Source organism: Salmo salar, chromosome ssa07, assembly GCF_905237065.1.
Source record: "Salmo salar chromosome ssa07, Ssal_v3.1, whole genome shotgun sequence".
In the NCBI taxonomy this organism is placed as follows: domain Eukaryota; kingdom Metazoa; phylum Chordata; class Actinopteri; order Salmoniformes; family Salmonidae; genus Salmo; species Salmo salar.
In genome coordinates, this window is record NC_059448.1 from 38,902,211 (window position 1) to 38,923,656 (window position 21,446).

At 43.3% G+C, this 21,446-nt stretch overlaps 1 protein-coding gene across 6 annotated transcripts in view; it reads right to left on the minus strand.

The window, feature by feature from the left end:
* Window positions 1-21,446, minus strand: part of LOC106609220 (dedicator of cytokinesis protein 4) — a 141,397-nt gene that overhangs the window by 12,772 nt on the left and 107,179 nt on the right. For 4 of the 6 annotated variants that reach the window (XM_014207749.2, XM_014207751.2, XM_014207750.2 and 1 more), the window contains exons 33-49: window positions 21,045-21,071; window positions 20,659-20,815; window positions 20,080-20,173; window positions 19,771-19,919; window positions 19,033-19,119; window positions 18,823-18,927; window positions 18,303-18,444; window positions 15,561-15,727; window positions 14,509-14,595; window positions 12,045-12,221; window positions 8,861-8,944; window positions 8,615-8,734; window positions 8,334-8,458; window positions 7,584-7,704; window positions 7,303-7,384; window positions 1,119-1,228; window positions 814-886 (exon numbers count right to left, since the gene is read on the minus strand). In XM_014207749.2, the coding sequence (XP_014063224.1) occupies window positions 814-886; window positions 1,119-1,228; window positions 7,303-7,384; window positions 7,584-7,704; window positions 8,334-8,458; window positions 8,615-8,734; window positions 8,861-8,944; window positions 12,045-12,221; window positions 14,509-14,595; window positions 15,561-15,727; window positions 18,303-18,444; window positions 18,823-18,927; window positions 19,033-19,119; window positions 19,771-19,919; window positions 20,080-20,173; window positions 20,659-20,815; window positions 21,045-21,071 (1,907 nt within the window). The remainder of the gene's footprint in view (window positions 1-813; window positions 887-1,118; window positions 1,229-7,302; window positions 7,385-7,583; window positions 7,705-8,333; window positions 8,459-8,614; window positions 8,735-8,860; window positions 8,945-12,044; window positions 12,222-14,508; window positions 14,596-15,560; window positions 15,728-18,302; window positions 18,445-18,822; window positions 18,928-19,032; window positions 19,120-19,770; window positions 19,920-20,079; window positions 20,174-20,658; window positions 20,816-21,044; window positions 21,072-21,446) is intronic. The other 2 variants (XM_014207754.2, XM_014207752.2) reach the window with 1 other exon arrangement.

A 21,446-nucleotide genomic window follows, 5' to 3' on the forward strand; every position in this document is an offset into this window, starting at 1 on the left:
TTCACAGGAATATTCATTTTTTCCGCATATTTTTTATATTTTCTATAAAATACTAATTTCACGAGTTAATTGTCCCTGAACCTCTAACCTTCAGTGAAGTTCACAGAAAGCAATCAAACAGCTGAGCTTTTTTTAATTACACAAGGGCCCTTCCAAACTAGAATTGAAATGCCGCCCCACTGGAATATGTAAAAATATAAAGCGCTTATATAACATACAGAATATACAAAACAGGCATCTGTGGATAAAAAACTGACACACATATGCATTTATACATATGGATAACCTTCCGAAAAGGCGTATCCCATCAACCCTTGGGGAATAAACGTGTTTTCACGCATTCTGATATTAATATATAAAAAGCATAAATTTAATGTGTAAAGTGCACTACTTTCGACCAGAGCCCCATGGGCCTTGGTTAAAAGTAGTGCACTATATAAGGAATAGGGTGCCATTTGGGATTCCTCGCATGTCTGTTGTTGACTTTGAATACTGATGGAGTTGAGAGGGAATAGACCTCATGGGGAGAGGCTGTCATTGAAGCAGATGTCTCCTCTCCAGATAAAGTCTGTCACATCTCACCGGTCAGTCTGTCAACTACACTCATGTCCGGACAGATGACCACAGTGATGATCTCTTTGACTGACTGGAGGATGAGAAGCGACTGTTTAGCAGCACGCTAGTGTCTTGGTACGACACATAGCCAAGGATACCTTGGTGATGTAATGATTTTGGGCTTATATACTCATGTACTGTAAAGAGAGATGGAGACAATGACTGAGATGACATACAAGACAATGAGACATGTTTTACCTTTTTCTGGTGCAGAAAGGTTAGGATCACTTCGGGGTAGTGTGGTGTCACCTATTTGATGAGGGGTCGCCCTCTAGAAAAAGCAAACAAGACAGCACAATACCGAAGCTACAAAATCCATAAAGAAGAGTAAGATATTTTGACTTATGTGGAGTTCAGGTTTCACAGTCTTAACTTAGAGAAATCCATACTATGAGTGACATTTCATGCTTGCTGAAGAGCTCTTTGGGTTCACACTGCAGAGATCTTAATTAAGGTATAATAACTGTACTTGTCTGAGTATTGATTTGCTCGTGTGTGTTCACCTGTGCAGGGTCAAGGGGATTGGGGTAGATGGCACTGACGGGTCTCTCCCTGGAAGAGAGGCAGGAGTTCTCTCTGGAATGCTTGTGTTTGTCCTGCAGCTGGGGAGAACCTGGAGGGAGAGGTGAAGAGAGAGGAATGATTTAGATGTAGATTTTATTGGTGACAGCTACTCTTCCTGGGGTCCAACACATAATGAAAAATACTTAAAAAATGTACATACATTTAAAAACATTAACAAAGACATTACAGTCTCACACGCATACATACAGTACCAGTCAAAAGTTTGGACACACCTACTCATTCAAGGGCTTTTCTTAATTTTTTACTATTTTCTACATTGTAGAATAATAGTGAAGACATCAAAACTATGGAATCATGTAGTAACCAAGTGTTAAACAAATCAAAATATATTTTATATTTGAGATTCTTCAAAGTAGCCACCCTTTGCCTTGACGACAGCTTTGCACACTCTTGGTATTCTCTTAACCAGCTTCACCTGGAATGCTTTTCCAACAGTCTTGAAGGAGTTCCCACATGCTGAGCACTTGTTGGCTGCTTTTCCTTCACTCTGCGGCCCAACTCATTATGAACCATCTCAATTGTGTTGAGATCAGGTGATTGTGGAGGCCAGGTCATCTGATGTAACACTCCATCACTCTCTTTCTTGGCTAAATAGCCCTTACACAGCCTGGAGGTTTGTTGTGTCATTGTCCTGTTGAAAAACAAATGATAGTCCCTCTAAGCGCAAACCAGATGGGATAGCGTATCGCTGCAGAATGCTGTGGTAGCCATGCTGGTTAAGTGTGCCTTGAATTCTCAATAAATCACAGACGGTGAGGGGGTGCTTTGCTGGTGACACTATCACACCTCCTCTTCCATGCTTCACGGTGGGAACCACACATGCAGAGATCATCCGTTCACCTACTCTGCGTCTCACAAAGACACGACGGTTGGAACCAGAAATCTCAAATTTGGACTCATCAGACCCAAAGGACAGATTTACACCAGTCTAATGTCCATTGCTCATGTTTTTTGGCCCAAGCAGGTCTCTTATTATTGGTGTCCTTTAATAGTGGATTCTTTACAGCAATTTCACCATGAAGGCCTGATTCACATAGATTCCTCTGAACAGTTGACGTTGAGATGTGTCTGTTACTTGAACTCTAAGAAGCATTTATTTGGGCTGAAATCTGAGGTTCAGTTAACTCTAATGAACTTATCCTCCGCAGCAGAGGTAACTCTGGGTCTTCCTTTCCTGTGGCGGTCCTCATGAGAGCAAGTTTCATCATAGCACTTGATGGTTTTTGCGACTGCACTTGAAGAAACTTTAAAAGTTCTTGACTTTTTCCGCATTGACTGAACTTCATGTCTTAAAGTAATGATGGACTGTCATTTCTCTTTGCTTATTTTAGCTGTTCTTGACATAATATGGACTTGGTCTTTTACCAAATAGGGCTATCTTCTGTAGCCCTATTGTCACAACACAAATAATTGCCTCAAACGCATTAAGAAGGAAATCAATTCAAGAAATTAACTTTTAACAAGGCACACCTGTTAATTGAAATGCATTCCAGGTGACTACCTCATGAAGCTGGTTGAGAGAATGCCAAGAGTGTGCAAAGCTGTCATCAAGGCAAAGGGTGGCTACTTTGAAGAATCTCAATTATAAAATATATTTTGATTTGTTTAACACTTTTTTGGTTACGACATGATTCCATGTGTTATTTCATAGTTTTGACGTAGTCACTATTATTCTACAATGTAGAAAATAGTAAAAATAAAGAACACCCTGGAATGAGTAGGTGTGTCCAAACTTTTGACTGGTACTGTACATTACTACATATTAGAGAACGACCAATAATCGTCTGAGCCGATATAGCGGGCCGATGCTGGCCTTTTCTAGTCTTTCGGCTATCGACCCTTCTCTATCGGCTTTTCTGATAGTCCCTCTACATAGCAAAGCGGCTGCTATGCCAGCCGCCATTCACTGCCTGAGCCACGAGCACCGCACAATGCCGAAGCAAATCAGCAGCAGCAAGCTAGCTCATTCTCCAACAGAAAGTTGGACTTGACACAGTGAGCAAAATCAAACTCCTGTTGCAAATATTAGTTTAGTTAATTCACTAATAATAAGGGTAGTGTTGATGTGCCCGGACATGCATGCAATAAGCAAGTTAGCTATGTGACCTGTTAGCAAAGATTACAATAACTAACCCTTTCATCTGTGGTGTTAGCTTGCTAGCTATATTAGCTACTATGCTAGTTAGCTGGCTGGATAAACATGGTGCTAAGATATCAGATAGGAGCTAATGGCAGAGAGGAAGAGTGAGGCTCAACTCGGCGGATTATTTCCCTCCCTCCAGCAGGTGGCATTTTATTCGTTGTTTTGCCCACAAAGCAAGGAAGCTTTTGTATGGAGGTCAATGAGTGTGGAATTTGGTCAACAAAGTAATGTATGGCTTTTTTGCTACATAAGGTTTATTTGATCTACCGTAATTTCTGGACTATAAACCGCAACTTTTTTCCCACGCTTTGAACCTCGCGGCTTAAACAATGATGCGGCTAATATATGGATTTTTCCCCCTTTCAAATTTTTTTTCTCCACGTGTTCAGTTTTTGGGCGGCATGAAGCTTTCATTAGACCAATGAAATGCTGAATGGGTTAAGGTCAAACAACTTTTTTGTTTACTGTTTAGATTAAATCGAGCGCTCTCAAACTTCCCATCATTCTGATTACGGTAGTCATTTTGTCACCCTCATCATGGCAAAGACACGGAGAAATGCATATGATGCAACTTTCAAGTTGAAGGCGATTGATCTGGCTGTTAGAAAAGGAAATAGAGCTGCTGCCCGGGAGCTTGGTCTTAATGAGTCGATGATAAGACGTTGGAAACAGCAGCGTGAGGAATTGACTCAGTGCAAAAAGACAACTAAAGCTTAATGCTAATTATTTTTTTTTGTTACAAGCCGTGTTTCGTTAAAGCCTATTTATTTTTGTTACAAGCCGTGTTTCATTAAAGCCTATTTATTTTTGTTACAAGCCGTGTTTCGTTAAAGCCTATTTATTTTTGTTACAAGCTGTGTTTCGTTAAAGCCTGTGTAAAGTTCATTTGTTTCAATGTACCGGTAGGCACCTGCGGCTTATAGACATGTGCGGCTTATTTATGTTCAAAATAATATATATTTTTTAATTCAGTGGGTGCGGCTTATATTCAGGTGCGCTCAATAGTCCGGAAATTACGGTAATAGATGTTATGAAATGCTTAAGTTGTTACGAGTGTACTGATATAAGTAGGACACGCGACATCCTGGCAACTTTAAGAAAAAACACTTTATACAGTTTCTGAGATATCTTGCGATGGCTATGCATATTCATGGCATGAGGCTAGTAGCATAGCATCTCTCTCCATTGAATACACGTGGTTGATGTCATCAACCCTCATCGAATATTCCAAAAAAGATTACAATAATGAGATGTATCCACCATTCCAAAGAAAGGATAGGCAGGAGTTACAGCCCACCGTGTCGCTTTGTGGACAACGATTGTAAGGGCGGAGTGACATGTATCTTGTCAGTATATCCATAATCTTTGCTAATAGCCAAAGTAGCTAGCTAACGTTAGCTGGTTATCATTTTGAACATGTACCATTTTCTGCAACGAGCCATCTGACTTGCGGTGTAACGTTAGTTATTTACTGGTGTGCTAATCTGACCAGCGATAATCGTATCCGTAAACTGTCAGTTAATAGTCGGATTAGACGATTGTCGTAATAGGGAAAGAAGGAAGTGTTTTAAAATGCCTAATGGGCAGACTTTGAGTCAGACAGAACATGCATCATCGTTTCATCTTTTTTCCTACCCTCACTCTCCTTGATAGATATTATGCACATTTATGGCTTGGTAGCAAATGACATCGCCATTGAGCTAGTTCTCATGGTATCAGTAAACAGCTCTAAGTGATATGAGCGATGGAGAGAGACGCAAGGAGATGTGAAAAGTAGGTGAGTTACAGCCTCGCTCTATCCAATCGTAGCAGTAGGATGAAGTTACAATATACATATGCTTTAACTAGGTTAACTAGATCAGATAGGGGAGAGGCGTTGTGTTATTTGTTTTATTGGCGAGAGAGAGCGAGAGAGAGAGAGACAAAGAGGGGGGAGTGAGAGAATAGGTGTTAAACCAATGATGACACAAAAAAAACACAAGTGCAAAAGGTGGTCTTGTTAGACAAGCGACACACACAAATAAACGAGCATAGAAGCTGGCAGTCAACAACCATCGACCAACCAACAGCTCCCTGTTCCACATCCTCCACCCTGGCTGTTTCCACCTCACTAACCTCAGCACATAAAAGACCTGTCCTGCTGGGCTGGCTGGCTGTCAGACTGTGGTGGCGCCAGACACTCATTCCAGGGATAACGTGTACACAGACGACGCATGCACACGTGTGCACAGACACACACATTACAGGCAGTACTGATTACAGCGTATCACTGGCTGCCCATAGATCCTTTTCCATTACACATTATATGGCAATTAGCTTTAGAATGGACATCATATGGGAATGAGATGACCATCTTGCAGGCAGTTCAGTTTGCTGTACTTCTCTAACCACTTTATGGTCCTGACAGTGGCTTGATAGGGGTCCTTCTGGTTGCACAGGAGCTGCCAAGGGGAGTGTATAGGCATCCAGAAATGTCTCCATATATTCTTATGTTTATGATCTGCGTCAGGCAGAAACACACGAGAGTGTCTGAGCGAGGGGAGATAAGAGGCTGGAGGAGCGATTAGACAGTCACGATCTTCTAACGAACCTCCTAACGTGGCTGGCTGTGGTACCAGGCTTCTAATAGGACTTAGAAACATTCTCCATGATTCACCGGCGTAATCAACAACGCACCCTCTCAAGATCTGATTTGTATCTCCATTTCATCTCTCTTTCTTTCTCCCACGTATGCATTCACGCATACATTTTTCAATCAAACACTACTTTGGAAAAAACAATCTAACTACATAACAACAAAATGGTAATCATTTTATTTCTCTCCTTCTTGCCATTTCTTTCTGTCTCCTTTCATCTATTTTGTTGTTTGGTTTATTTGGATAGGGACAAGTACAAATACATTGAACAAACAAACGTCCGATGGGTGTTTCTATCTCGCGCAACTTTTCAACAAATCACATTGAATCACATACATTACATTATCACAATTACATGCACAAAGCAAATGTCATATTGTGGTGGCAGAATTTGGGGTATGAACCAAACCAGCTCATGCCTTTGTCTGAGAAATTGAACTTGTGAAGTTTGGAGATCAGTACACTGTGATTAACTATGTCAAAGGACTTTTTCATGTCACGGAAGACTGCTCCGACCACATTTCCCTCATCCAGTGATTTCTTGATGTCCTCCAGTAGGACACCATTTTCTGTTTCAGTTAAGTATTTTGGTCTGAATACAGACTGTTCCCAGTGCAAGTACTGATGCTATTTCAGATATGATATGAGCTGTTTTTTTTCTCTCTCTCTCTACCTCCACCTCTCTACCTCGACCTCTCTTTGAGGGCAGAGTGTGCACAGCCTGTCCTCTCTGGGTAGCCAGATCTGCCTGTGACGGCCGGTCTCTATGGCCAGGCTGTGTTCATTGAGTCTGTAAATAGTCTGTGTTTTTCTCCGTCACGGTGGTCAGAGAGAGAGACAGAGAGAGAGAGAGAGAGAGAGAGAGAGAGAGAGAGAAAGAGGTTATTTTCTCCCAATGTTTTCCTTTCAAAGTCATATTCGTTTTCAGTTTTGCAGAAGAAAATTGCCTGTATGTCTGCAAAGTCCTCGCAGTGTAAAAGGAAATGCAGCTCTGTCTCGACCTCTCTTTGAGGGCAGAGTGTGCTCAGCCTGTCCTCTCTGGGTAGCCAGATCTGCCTGTGACGGCCGGTCTCTATGGCCAGGCTGTGTTCATTGAGTCTGTAAATAGTCTGTGTTTTATCGGTCACGGTGGTCAGATAGTTTGCCACCAAGCACTGTGTTGAAGGCCAAAAAGCATTCAAGTGTGTTTTGGGTTAATGTGGTGTCTTTCCAATAGGTGATATATTTTTATTTTTGTTCGTCACTGGGTTCACCCCCGCCCCCCCTCTCTCACATTCTCGCTTTCTCTCTCCCTCTCTTACTCCTTCTCTCTGCTAGTCTTACCTCTGGCGCTGGACGGAGCAGAACTGGTCACGTTGGGAGAGGCAGAATGATTGGAGCTGAGGCTTGAGGTAGATGGACTGGGCTGCAGGGACAAACAACTACATCAACAACATCACTGACAAGTTAAGAATTATAGACAGCCAGGATAGTGTGGGGGAGTGGAATTATCCAAATCTAGTTTAGATCAGTGCCTTTCTCAAGTGATCTTTTGCAAACACACAAAAAAAGGAATTCACTCTGGTAAAAGGGAGGTTGTGGGTAAATTCAATTGGGAATTGTACCTGCATGTTGAAGACTTCATCAGAGCTCTCCGACTGCCCTGTGATGTTGCTCACTTCATTGGAGGCCTGAGATGACAGCGATGACGACGAGTAGCGGTTGACAGCCGGGTAAGTGAGGGGACTGATCACAAACATAACACACACATTGAGAGAGAGAAAGAGAGAGAGAAAGAGAGAGAAATAAATAGAGAAAGAGAGAGAAAATAAGATCAGTTACTTTCAGAATGTTGTTGAGCATTCATCTGACATAATAACATATCATTCTGATAAAAAGGCACAATATTTGGGTTTCAGAAGAAAATCGCAGCCAAATAATCTCTCCTTCAATCACAAGTAACTGTTAGTGAGTTTTAAATTAGCAAGCTGTCGATTTAAGAGGACAGTAAATATTCAATGAGAGAAATGTCAGTGACAGATTGAGGCTGGGTGTGCGTGTGTGCTTGCACGTGTATGTGTATATTTCACTCTGTATGTCTATGCCTCATTACGCTCGTGAAGAGGTAGGATCTCACAGGTAGAGAATGGCAGGGTCACTGAGCACACACACAGAGAGCTCACTGCAGGTGCCAGTCTGCCCACCTACGCCCATATGGTGCCATACCAGGAAGTGAGATCGACCGGGGGGGAGGGTAGAGGATGTACAGACAGAAAGGGAAAAGAGAAGTGAAGATGGAGAGGAAAGAAAATATTATGGGAGTGAAAAGAGAGAGGAAGAGAGGAAAAAAAATATACGAGGACAGTGTTTCTCACCTGCGTCTGGCCACCACGCGAGCGCCATCTGGGCTGATGATGTTGGGGACTGAGTTCCTGCATGAACTACGCGGGCTGCCGTTGGTGAAGTGCACGGGGCTGGCACGCACATACGCTGGAAACTCCTGGGGTGGGGATTAGACGGAAAGAGAAGAGGGAGGGGAAACCTGTGATTAGCATATTGTTTATGCTAGCATGAGTTATGGCTGTGCTAATGCAGGCTTGATGAAGGTTAATTTGAGGGTTAGAGATTGTGCTCCTGTTGAGTGGCCTTCACTAACCTGGATCCCCAGACTAGACTTCATCACATGGAACTGGTCCACCAGCTTCTTGTGTAGAGGTCTCATGTCCTGAGGAACAAACTTCTCGTGGACGGCCAGGCCATACTCCAGGATGTGAGCCTGGAGGAGAGAGTCGGAGCATTTGGGTTTGTTAACGTTAATCTCTTCCAGATTAAATATCATCACAAAAGCTAAGCAGTTCTCCTGATAAAGTAGGGCTAGTGTTTTCCAACGTTGGAAACTGACCTGTTCGAACATGAGTTCCCTTAGTCGTCCGATCTTCTCCCCGTCCTCCGGGTGATTCACGACGTAGTCTTTCACAAAGAACGCCTGCACGAACACAATTCATTGGATGTTTTGAATTTGTTTGATTTCATCAGTTCATTTCATTGTGTTTCCAGCATGTATGTATCTCTCTCTCTCTCTCTCTCTCTCTCTCTCTCTCTCTCTCGCTCTCTCTCTCGCTCTCTCTCGCTCTCTATATGTATTTTGTGGGCAAAAGACAAAAATCAAGAAATAATATTCATAATGTAAACATGCTTTGCATATTCCCTGATGTTGATATTGCAACCCTTGAGATGAGTGCAGATTAGAGTCAAGGCTTTTTAATCTGCATCACAATAAAAACACATCAGAAAATGAACAACAACGACTCAAAATCTTTTTTTAAATCTTCAGTGGAAAGAGAGCAAAGGGGGAAGAGTCGCCACAAAGGAGAAAGCAGGGTTTGGTCTCACAAGGACTTTGTGGCAGGCTATCTCCAAAGAGACAGAGAGAGAGATATGCGAGAGGGGGAGGGACTCAAAAGACTCAAAAGGGGAGAGGAGCTCACTGCTTACGTCAATGCCCCCTCCCAAACAGGCATGGTCCTATCTGTGTCTACCATCTGAGTGTGAGGCAACCTCTACCATGACGCTAGCTAAACAACAACACACACAATTACCACCAAGTGAACGTTGTAACAGCGCTAGCTAGGCAACAGTAGCAGGCTAATCTCCCGATCGTTATCCCCGACACAAAACGCAGCTTTACGACCCCCACTGTGATGCTGTGAAATGCCACGGTCGCTTTGACCAAAATAACTGGTGTGAAAGATAGTCCAAAGCCACAGAAAAAGGGACTTATTCCGTCTTAGTGAATCATAGCGCGGCTGTATGAATAAAATTGTCTGAAATCCATAGCCGAGGGTGGAAAAATAACCAATATTTGCATCAAATTATACTTTTCTCTTGTGCTGGTTGGACTTGAGATTGGAGGAGAAACTCCAAGTGTCAAGTGACATTGTGAATCATTATAAAACCTCAATTAAAGATGAAATGCTGGCAATAAATAGATATTAAATCAGGCTGGATTCTCCTTCAGGGCTGGAACTATAACCATAAGCAATAAATCAAAATATGAATGCTGATATCTGCTTCATTTATGGCTGAACAAATTGGCATAAAAGTCAATTGCGTTATCCTAATAAAGTAACTGATTGATGGTGTATTGTGTGCAATAATCCTCAAGACAACTCCATACATTAATATAATGGAGAATTAGGCATACAAAATGTGTATGTATGACGTTCTCATTGCCTTTATGGATAGGTACACACTTGAAATTAGTAATATGTTTATAAAATGTATGCATTGTATATCATGATATATACATGAAACCTACTGGATCTAAACAGTCACGTCATGTAGTCTATAGATTCAGCAGCATTGTATATCATGATATATACATAAAACCTAATGATCTAAACAGTCAAGTCATGTAGTCTATAGATTCAGCAGCATTGTATATGATGATATATACATGAAACCTACTGGATCTAAACAGTCACATCATGTAGTCTATAGATTCAGCAGCATTTTATATCATCATATCCTTCATACAATGAGCCTATTGGATCAAAGCTCTGGCAGATAATGTACTTCAAGCAGCAACAGGTGGGCGTTGCGCAAACCCAACCGTAGCTAGCTTAGCTATTCTCTCCCAGGTCAAACTCATTTCCTGTTACACCCTCATCTCTGGCTTCATCTCATCCTCTCCACCGCCAGTTTAACGGAGGTGAGAGGTGGTGGTGGTCATGACGAGAGCAGACCCCTGCTAACTTGGCCCCCTTAAGCCTCGCTGCAAACTCAACGCGGCTAGCTGTAGTGATAATGTGACGATGCTATGCAACCGAGAGCCACTGTACAGTGCACACAGTTAGCTGGCTGACACCGGAAGTCTCCTTGAAAAGGAGTGACTATAGCTCGGACGCTATGGCACTCTGTGATGGATTTGGAAAGAAAAGGTTCATTTAACACCTAATTTACAGAGTACAGAGATTCAGGACTTGAACTACTGTATGTATTTTTAAGTATATATTTCAAAGTAATGTGTGATTTTATATGCCCTTGAATGTGTCTGAAGGAACTCCTTATTCTACGTCTGTCTGTCTGTCGCAGTCTGTCTGTCGCTATATGTCAGTCTGTCGCTATCTGTCTGTTGCTATCTGTCTGTCGCTATATGTAAGTCTGTCGCTGTATGTAAGTCTGTCGCTGTATGTAAGTCTGTCGCTGTATGTAAGTCTGTCGCTGTATGTAAGTCTGTCGCTGTATGTCAGTCTGTCGCTGTATGTCTGTCTGTCGCTGTATGTCTGTCTGTCGCTGTATGTCTGTCTGTCGCTGTATGTCTGTCTGTCGCTGTATGTCTGTCGCTGTATGTATGTCTGTCGCTATCTGTCTGTCTGTCGCTATCTGTCTGTCGCTGTATGTCAGTCTGTTGCTATCCGTCTGTCGCTGTATGTCAGTCTGTCCCTATCTGTCTGTCGCTGTATGTCAGTCTGTCGCTATCTGTCTGTCGCTATCTGTCTGTCGCTGTATGTCAGTCTGTCGCTATCTGTCTGTCGCTATCTGTCTGTCGCTGTATGTCAGTCTGTTGCTATCCGTCTGTCGCTGTATGTCAGTCTGTCGCTATCTGTCTGTCGCTATCTGTCTGTCACTGTATGTAAGTCTGTTGCTATCTGTCTGTCGCTGTATGTCAGTCTGTCGCTGTCTGTCTGTCTATCTATCACCGTATGTCTGTCGCTGGCTGTATGTCTGTTGATGTATGTCTGTCACCGTCTGTATCTGTCCGTCACCGTCTGTATCTGTCCGTCACCGTCTGTATCTGTCCGTCACCGTCTGTATCTGTCTGTCACCGTCTGCCTGTTGCTGTCTGTCTGTCTGAATGTTGCTGTCTGTCTGGTGCTGTCTGTTTGCTGTCTGTCTCTGTCCATCTGTCTCATGCTGTCTCCATCTGCCATCTGTCCCCATCTGTCTGTGTCCTTCTCCGTCTGTCCCTGTCCGTGTCTGTATTACTGTCTGCGCACTTTTTAAACAAACACAAGCCCAGACAATGTCTCCACAAAATATTGAGTGACCGATGTAAGCCAGTCACATCATCATTGCCCTCTGACCTCTTGGTAGCGTGCGAGCCCCCCGTTGACGGCGGCGTCGATGACCCCATTGAGGCACATGGTGAGGGGGTTGATGTTCTGCATCTGTCTGCTCTGGCACTGGGCGATCAGCGTCCGCAACTGCAGGTTCTTGTTCTCAATCACCTCGATGGCATTCTCCAACGGGCTCACTTCCACCTAGAGGAGGAAAACACAGGGTGATAAGGTATTAGTATATATACAGACATATGCATACCTCTATGTAGGGATACAACACACACACACACACACACACACACACAAACAGAATATGTATAAGTAGAGACAAGACACACAAAATAAGGCAGGCCACATAAACACAATGTATTGTTCTCTCACACACTCTCAACACACACACAAAAACAAAATAGTAATGCACCCCTTTTAAGCATTCTAGTACAGTTAAATAGTTAACACACATACACACACGGACGCAGCTGTCTAAGGCACTGCATCTCAGTGCAAGAGGCGTCACTACAGTCCCTGGTTCGAATCCAGGTTATATCACATCCGGCCATGATTGGGAGTCCCATAGAGCGGCGCACAATTTGTAAGTCGCTCTGGATATGAGCATCTGCTAAATAACGTAAATGTAAAACAATTGGCCCAGCATCTTACGGGTTTGGCCGGGTAGGCCGTCATTACACCACACTGACCAAAAAGTTATTTCGTTGGCATTTACGCATGCCCCCATTACCAGTAAAACAATCAAAACCTATTTCTTTCACTTACTTACTGTGCTGTTTCGTTGTTCATTTGTTCAGTCGTTTCATTCTCAACCAGGACTTCTATGGAACACCGTCTGGGTCTTTGCGTGTCAAAACATATCATATTTAACACTATTTGACGTGTCAAATAACACTATTTGACACGTCAAATAATCTTGTTGACCAATCAGGACCTGAATATGACTGCACGTCACATAATAATTTAACGCTTCATACATTTTTTACGTAGTTATTACACATTGATTACACTATCACTCGTATTTCATATGTCACAGCGATTCATCGATACGTATGCTCTGATGCTGGTAAAGTTGTCTAGCGAACCTACAGTGCTGGTCATAAAAAAAAGCTAGCTTGCTCATGGATGCAAACAATGTTCTTCCCCAAAAACATAGCAAAACGGCATAATCTGTTTCAGTAGCTATATAGTTAGCTAGCTAACTATATAGCTATGTGTCATCATCTAAAATAACCCTAATTTATAAGACAGTTATATTAATGGGGGTCAGATCCAACTATCTGAAGCTAGCCACTTTAAGGATTAGCCAATTTCCACTATTGTGCCTAATCCTTATTGTGGCAAGCTTCACAAGACATAACCCGGTCCGGTGGAGCCTCACTAGCCAAATGAAGCTAGCTGGCTGCTTATAACTTTAGCCTAGGCGAACAAGTGGCAACCTAGCTAATACTTACTAAGTTTTCCTAAATCATTGCTAAGAATAATGAAAATGACTGCAGTTTTTATTGGTCATTGTTTTCAGGCTGGTTGTATTGGTGCTAGCTAGGTACCAAGCTAAAGCTAGCTACCCCAGAAGTTGCGGGCAAACAAATTATGCTTTATTACCAACGCGGTGTTGTAAACACATCGTTCATGGCCGGTGTTTGCTTGTTTGCTGACTTTTTTGTACAGCTTTGACAGAGCTACTGTAACTTTTTTGACGCGCAAAGACCCAAACGGCATTCCATAGTATGTATGTCGTGAAGCTATTACCGTGTAACTCCGGTAGAGCAACATCGTAAAAATAGTGCACTTGGTAGTGTTAACCGGTGCCCGACCAGTCAGCGAAAGCCAACATCACCCACGACAGAGAACCGTTGATTGTCAAGAGCATTGGCTTTACTGGATTTCGCGTTTGCGTTGTCTCGCTGAAATGTAGTTATTCTTTCAAATTACTGCTTGACTTGTTGATCCACACAGCAGACATTGTGGGCTAGTTTACGTCATGTACCTTCGTTATATAGGTATGCACGTCAGCTTTGACATCGATTTTGCCATCGGGTGTTAAACTATGCATTTTTAGCTAATATTGGCCGATTCCGATATGTTCACTGATATATCGTGCATCCCTAATACAAACACCATCTCTCTAACACACTGCCTTCCATATGCAGCTTGATCCGTCAGAAGTTACAGAGTAACATTATAATTATGAATCTTATGAATAACTTTCACCCTTCTCTTAAAGGGACATTTCACAATCATTGGAAACACTTATCTTCCCATTTATTTTTTACTACAAAGCATAGAAATGCACAATTTTCACAGATGTAGTTGTTAGGGTGGTGCTGGAGATGAAATTTCCCTTTAATTATATGTCTGCACTCAGGGAGCTCGGTTGGGCTCTCTGCAAAGTTAGAACATAGCAGGGTCAGCGTCGAGCAGTGTGTTGTGAATGGGGTTATATGAGGAGGTTATTGGAGGAGTGTAAGAGACTCACCAGTTCTCTCTTCTCCACCTCGAACCATCTGGAGATTCCTGGCAGGCTCTGGACCAGGGTTAGTGTAGTCCTCTCCACCCACAAGCTCTGAAAACACACACACACACACACACATAAGCACACGCATGGACATATGCAGGCAGGCAGGCACACACACACTTCATGTTAATGCTGGCACTCTGCAAACACATTCACCCACACATCTGAGTAGCACAGAACATTGCTTTTCTCTCCTGTCGATATATGATGTGTAGGCACTGGTTCATATAATGTCCAAGTAGTACACATACTCATGGATACAGCGTTCCCATGGCAGCAGTCTATACCGATCTACAAATGATGCAATGTCACTGAATTAAATTAATTAAAACACGAGATTCTTATATATTCCAGGGATACCTTTCCTTTCATCCACAAGGAGTTTAGAAACACAATTGCATTTTCTGTCCATCATTTTACGAGATCATATCAACACAGAACTGATTCACGCTACTTAATATTTCCATATTAAATGTCAAATCTACTTGGCCTGAACAGTTTATCTCAAGTACTAACTAGACCCCAAAAAAAGACAGCTGGGAAACCTAACCCTCGGGATGATATGATGATGATATCCAATTCATAAACCTGACAAAATGAGGTTTACGAATGGAGATTGAGTGAGCGTGGGTGGAGTCTGGAGAGATGATATTTAGACTGAGCTCCATGTCTCAGCCTCTCCGAGCCCCAGAGTCTAATTAGTAGGACTATGAATTAAACAACACCTGAACACACCTGTATACAGAGAGGAAGACCATGAGCCACCCACACAACCACTCAATAAACAAGAGAGTGGTGAGAGGGAGGACGAGAGATTGGGAGAGGGAGGGAGAGAGGGAGGGAAAGTGAGTAAGGAGAGGGATGTGGGGTAAACATCAAAGGAGGACACTAACAAGTCCAGAAAGGTGAGATAAGATGACGAGACGAGCGAGACAGAAAGGCAAAAGAGAGAGAGAGAAACAGAAAGGCACAGAGGAGAGTTTTTGCGTGCACAAACACTGCGTGTCCCCCACCTTGAACTCGTTCTCTTTGTCCTTGGTGCCCTTGTGAAACGGCCTGTCGTATCTGAACCTCCAGATGTGGTTGACCTTATAGAAGCTCTTGATGTTGTCAGGCACGCCGTCTCTCTGCAGCACGTCCTGGCTTTCTGGGATGGGGCTCACTGCATAGATCTGTAGGTCTGGGCCAGCACGTCAAGGATATGACAGATCCACAAAGATGCATACAATAGGTCGGGCAAACACACATACACACACATGAACGCAAGCACAAGCACACACACTTTCCTCACCCCCCCCCCCGCCCCACCTCTTTCCTTGGTTCCACCGGTCTATCCATCCAATTCCTGTGTTAATACATCCTTTCCGCTAATCACATCCTGTAGCCATATATCTGAATGTCCACCCCACACTATATCACAACACATACCCATTGGCAGCCAGACTGGCCTGTGTCAGCGTAGTGGAGGGAGAGCTCATCAGCCCATAGATATGAATAGGGACGGGCATGGGTCCAGGAGCCTCAATGATTAACGACACATGAGGATAACAAAGCTGTATGCTAATGCTGTTTGAGGGGCCTTGTCTGCTCTAATTGCACTCGGAGAAAAGTCAAACACAGAATAGACGACACACACGCCCGCACACACATATAGAGGGAATGCATGTATACACATCCGCACTCACACACAGAGAGAGCGGCTCCTTCGAAACAGCTGTCCCATCAATCACTTGCGGAAAAGGAGGAGGAAGAGGAGGATCATTAAGATGGCTGCCGCATCCTACAGACACCTTGTGCATTTTTCTCTAGGGATCGATCCCGAGCCGCACAAAGTACTCACGTATGTATTTACAGCATGGCTAGAGATCTGGCTCAGGACCAATATGGAGGGAGTCATACCTTTGGTTTACCTCTCTATAATCGACATGCTGTAATGCAGTGGAAACCTGTATGCGGAGTAAGAAAACTAGGGTCCTAAGAGTTTCCTGGTTAGGTTAGGAAACACTCCTAATATGACTCCTATTGATATCCTTATTCATAAGGAATAATCAGTCAGGTATAATATGCCATTTATATTATTTAGGCTTACTAGACATGTGGGATGCAGCGCACCACTGTGTGTGTGTGTGTGTGTGTGTGTGTGTGTGTGTGTGTGTGTGTGTGTGTGTGTGTGTGTGTGTGTGTGTGTGTGTGTGTGTATTTTTGGTTTTACTATCCTTGGGACCAGAAGTCCTCACAAGGATAGTAAAACAAGGAACATTTTGACAAGTGGGGACATTTTGCCAGTCCCCACAAGGAAAAAGGCTATTTTAGGCAAGGGGTTAAGTTTAGGCGTTAAGGTTATGGTTCAGGTTATGGTTAACCCATTAGACTCGTATCCGTATACGGGTTGAAAATGACAGATTTGGTCAGGTGCCTAAATTGAAACACAGTGGCTGTACAGTAATATGCTATACATGACATCAGAGCACTGTATGGGTTTTGACTTGACAGACGTTCTGAACATGAGCACCACGCGCGACAAGAAGTTGCCCCCTAATCCCTCCTGCTAATTGGGCAACTTTTGCAAATGTTTTGGTTGTCTGAGTGAGACAATTGCTGTAAATTAAGAGGAGTCGGTGTATTTTTCAAGATGAGACGTTGAGGATTATAATAAATACAGTTTTAAATGTCATACAAGCAAGCCAAAACACCCATGAGACCATATAATAAAACTCGTTAAAAATACAGTGTCAATGTTTATGATCACTATGTTTGATGTACAGTTACAAGATGACATGGCGTTATACCCTGGGTTGTCCTGAACAGAATGAGCCACGGACCTTGCATCCAAATGCACTCATGAGTACATTCTATACGCACCAAAATGACTATCTGCTTCTCTGAATTGCCTTGTAAAAGCTAATCCTGTTGGCAATAGAACAAGCTTTCAAATGATGCCCGGGGATGGATGGCGGGGATGCAGGGCTGTGTTCCAATCAAAACAACTACAAGTGGGCTTGTTCTGGTTCGTCAACGGCACAGCTAGGAGAGCTCAGAAAAGCACCTTGTAGTTGAAGACTCTTCTATGAGTCATAAATGAGCATTGAAATGACTTAGGAACTGGGCACACTGGAGAGGTGTGTGATCACTCGGAGACACTAGTTTGATCTCTCACTCAACACTAGTTTGATCTCTCACTCAACACTAGTTTGATCTCTCACTCAACACTAGTTTGATCTCTCACTCAACACTAGTTTGATCTCTCACTCAACACTAGTTTGATCTCTCACTCAACACTAGTTTGATCTCTCACTCAACACTAGTTTGATCTCCCACTTTGCAATTGTTTTGTCTTATGTTGCACCTACCCCACATTTTCCAAGAATATTCTTATCATGTTACTGAATGTATCCAGAGTATTTTCAGACTTCGTAACAATTGAGAAAGAAAAGTACAGTAAATGTCAAATGCAGGTGAACTGTTGTGCCCTCTCCTTTAGTCTAATAATGTTCCCCTAATCTCCAAACGGTTTCCTTTTTACCATGGTTATACATATGTATTCCATATTTACTCTGTAAGAAACATTTCAATTTAGCCCTATCCACCATATAGGCCAATTCCCACGAATGAAAAGGGCTAGGTTTAAGGTTAGGGAAAATCGGATTTTGAATGGAAATCAATTGTTTGGTACCCACAAGGATAGTAAAACAAAATAGTGTGTGTGTGTGTGTGTGTGTGTCTGTTGTCTATGTCAGCAGCTCAATAAAGGATACACTGAGCCTCGGCCTGGTAGATGGTCTGGTCAGGCTGGTTGACGTGCTGCATGGCGATGGCGTGGGGGAACTCATTCAGCATGCGCTGCTGGAAGGCCTCCAGCCTCTCGTAGTCATGGCCACGGCACACAAACTCCTTATTCTGCAGACAAGGCAGAGAGCATCAGAGCCAGAACAGAGACAGCACAGGGGTTAACATGACATCTAGTGGACAGTTACAGTATCTGCAACAGCTACAGTATCTAGAGGTCAAATCTACTAATAATGTAACTTCAAAATAGGATTTATTTGGAAATCTAATGAACACACACTAACAATTCCTATGAGGTTGCTTTTGTGTGACGTCGGTTATGAATGCATAGATCCGAGTCCTTTTGAGGAAACTAAGAGGCAATATACTTTGTTAGCAACTTGCTTAGAAGTGCAGACGGAAATTGGAGAGCAAACGCCTTCAAGAGCAGTTCTATGGCCTCTAAAAGGTCCTTTCATTAACAAAACCAGTGGTAAAACAGAACGGTACCCTTAGGAAGAAGGGAAACTTCTTGCCATAGAAGCCGACCCTGAAGAACTCTGGCTCCAGTCTCTGCTGGTCCATGATCTTATCATACAGCGATGCCTCCATCATCTGTCAACAGGAAATGTCAGGTTACAAAACACTATTAGGTTATGTCATAACTGGTTAGGGATCAGTCAGCATGGAGATATACCGAAAAGATATAAAGTAACTCACCCTCATCTTGCTGAGGTTCCTGTAGTCGTAGTAAGATTCGTACTGGTCCGCCAGCTCTCTGCACAGAATGATCCCGTTTTCCCAACACTGAAGAAACAAAACACATTATCACGTTAACAATGGTCACATCTCAATAGGAACGGGTTTTCGCCTTTTCATCTCTTTCACATTAGCAGGATAAGGATTAAAGGGGAAAAAAAGCCTCTTTAGAATATTGAGATGCTGACAAAACATGTAAAATGGGCCTGCAGAGGAGACTGGCTGCAGTATGAGTGTTGACCACTGGGTGGCGGTAGTGTACTAACAATAACCGTGCCAACTGCCAAGGCAGACCTGCCGTCACAATGCAGGTGCAACACCCAGCCATCATGCTAATGAAATGAAAGCTTTCCTTTCCTGCTGCGTTTTAATCCCAAGGCAGCGACAGCTAGCAGATGGCTTTGGTCGTGAATTCACAGGGAAATCGGGCAAAGAATAATGGGGGAGGACATTTTGAATGATTCAGCAGGGAAATAATGTGTTGGGTGTTGCTGAGCAGAGCATTCAAATAAGGACTGCCTTTTTATTATGACACTGTTCCAGGGTAATTGTTAATGGAGAGAGAGTGTGGGGAAGGGTGAACGAGAGAGAGAACGAAAGAGAGAACGAGAGACAGAAAGAATGAACAAGAGATAAAGAATGAAGGAGTGAGACGGAGACAGAGAGTGAAAGAAAGGGCTAGAGAGAGAGAGATCCCACCTTCCCCCTGTCAAAGTTCTGTACAATGGTAAGATGGAGGTACTCCTTCCTCTGCCACTCGCTCTGCATGGGGTAGTTGAGGAACTCTCTGAGGGGCCTATCGGACCACTCCAACAGCTCGTCATACAACAGAAGAGTGTAGGAGGCCTCTGTACAACACACACACACACACACAACACCACATAGTCATGGTTATGCCAAACCCTTGAGCCCACGAACAGCCACACTCACAGCCCACACACTTAAACATACAACATTCACACACACGTCATACATGGCTTAATTTCCGGGCCATGTTTTACAGTGTACCTGTGTAATTCTGCGCTTTCAGGTGCAGTTCGTACAGCTTGTGTATGTAGCGGATGTACATCTCCTCCTTGTTCAACTCAGTTTTGTAGAAATTCTAGAGACAGGCAACGAGGGGGAGACAGAGAGAGATTGAGAGAGAGAGAGAGAGAGAGAGAGAGCAAAGATCACCTACGTTTATCAGCCACTGAATAGTAATGAACTCCGTGCTATCGGTCCACATGAACAGGTGCTTTCAGGCTCAAGTGCTTCGGTCCGTTATATAAGATAAACCTGTAGGACTGAAAGACACCACGCACAAAATAAATCCTCCAGGTTGGCACGGTAACAAAGACAACCCAGAACATAATGTATTGTATGAGGGGGCTGTGAACTATTTGAGCCCTGATCTAAAAAGCACGATCATCATAACTTTATCATCACTGGGAATGGAACAGAAACACAGCTTTGGTCCTGCTCACTTAACACAATAGTTCAAAGGGACAAAAGGCTAGCAACAAATAAAATGGGGTTTCTATGGCGAGAGGAGAGCAGTGATTGAATCTCTTCAAGGGCCACAGACGGCGAGAGACTGTAACTGACCAGCAGACTGACGGTGCAGCCAATCTTCTTCCCATCCACCTCCCCCAGCTTCATGCAGTCCCTGTAGTCCAGCAGTCTCTCCATCAGACGCGTGACGGTGGCGATGAGAGAGATGCCACTCTCCCTCCACGTCTCCCTCTCAATCTTCTTCAACAGACTGGAATAGCGAGAGAGAGAGAGAGAGAGAGAGGGGAGAGACGAGAGAGAGAAATAGACATAGAAGAAAGAAGAGAGCAAGAAAAAGAAAGAAATTCGAGGAAAATACAGAAAAAGAGAAAAATAAACTCTTCAACCTGCTGTCAATCATGCTGTCCTGTATCCCAGCAGTAAAGGACATCCCTAACAGAAGGACAACACACTGTGTGTAGAGTATTGGAGTGTCTTACCTAGGGTACGGACCAAACAGAGGGATTCTACTCCAGGAACGCAATGGCAAAACAAATGAATATTAATGGGTTAATAATATCAGCACACACTCACACAAGTTAGTTCAGGGTTAGTAATGTCAGTCAGGTAGATAAGGAAACGGAATGAAACAAAAAGACTTGTGTACAAGCTATAAAGGCTAAAAAGTGTCTGCACCCCATGTTATGGAAAACTTGACCGATATATTGAAATAAGCTGTATCCAGACCACACATGTAAAAGACTGTGGTGGTGGAGGGAGAGCAATGTGGTGGCACTAAGCCGTACAGTGTTCCGCACGTGCACTGATTGTGGACAAGGCAGTGACACATCATATGGATGTTGGACTGTACATACTGTAAATGAATGTTGCCTTATGCTGAG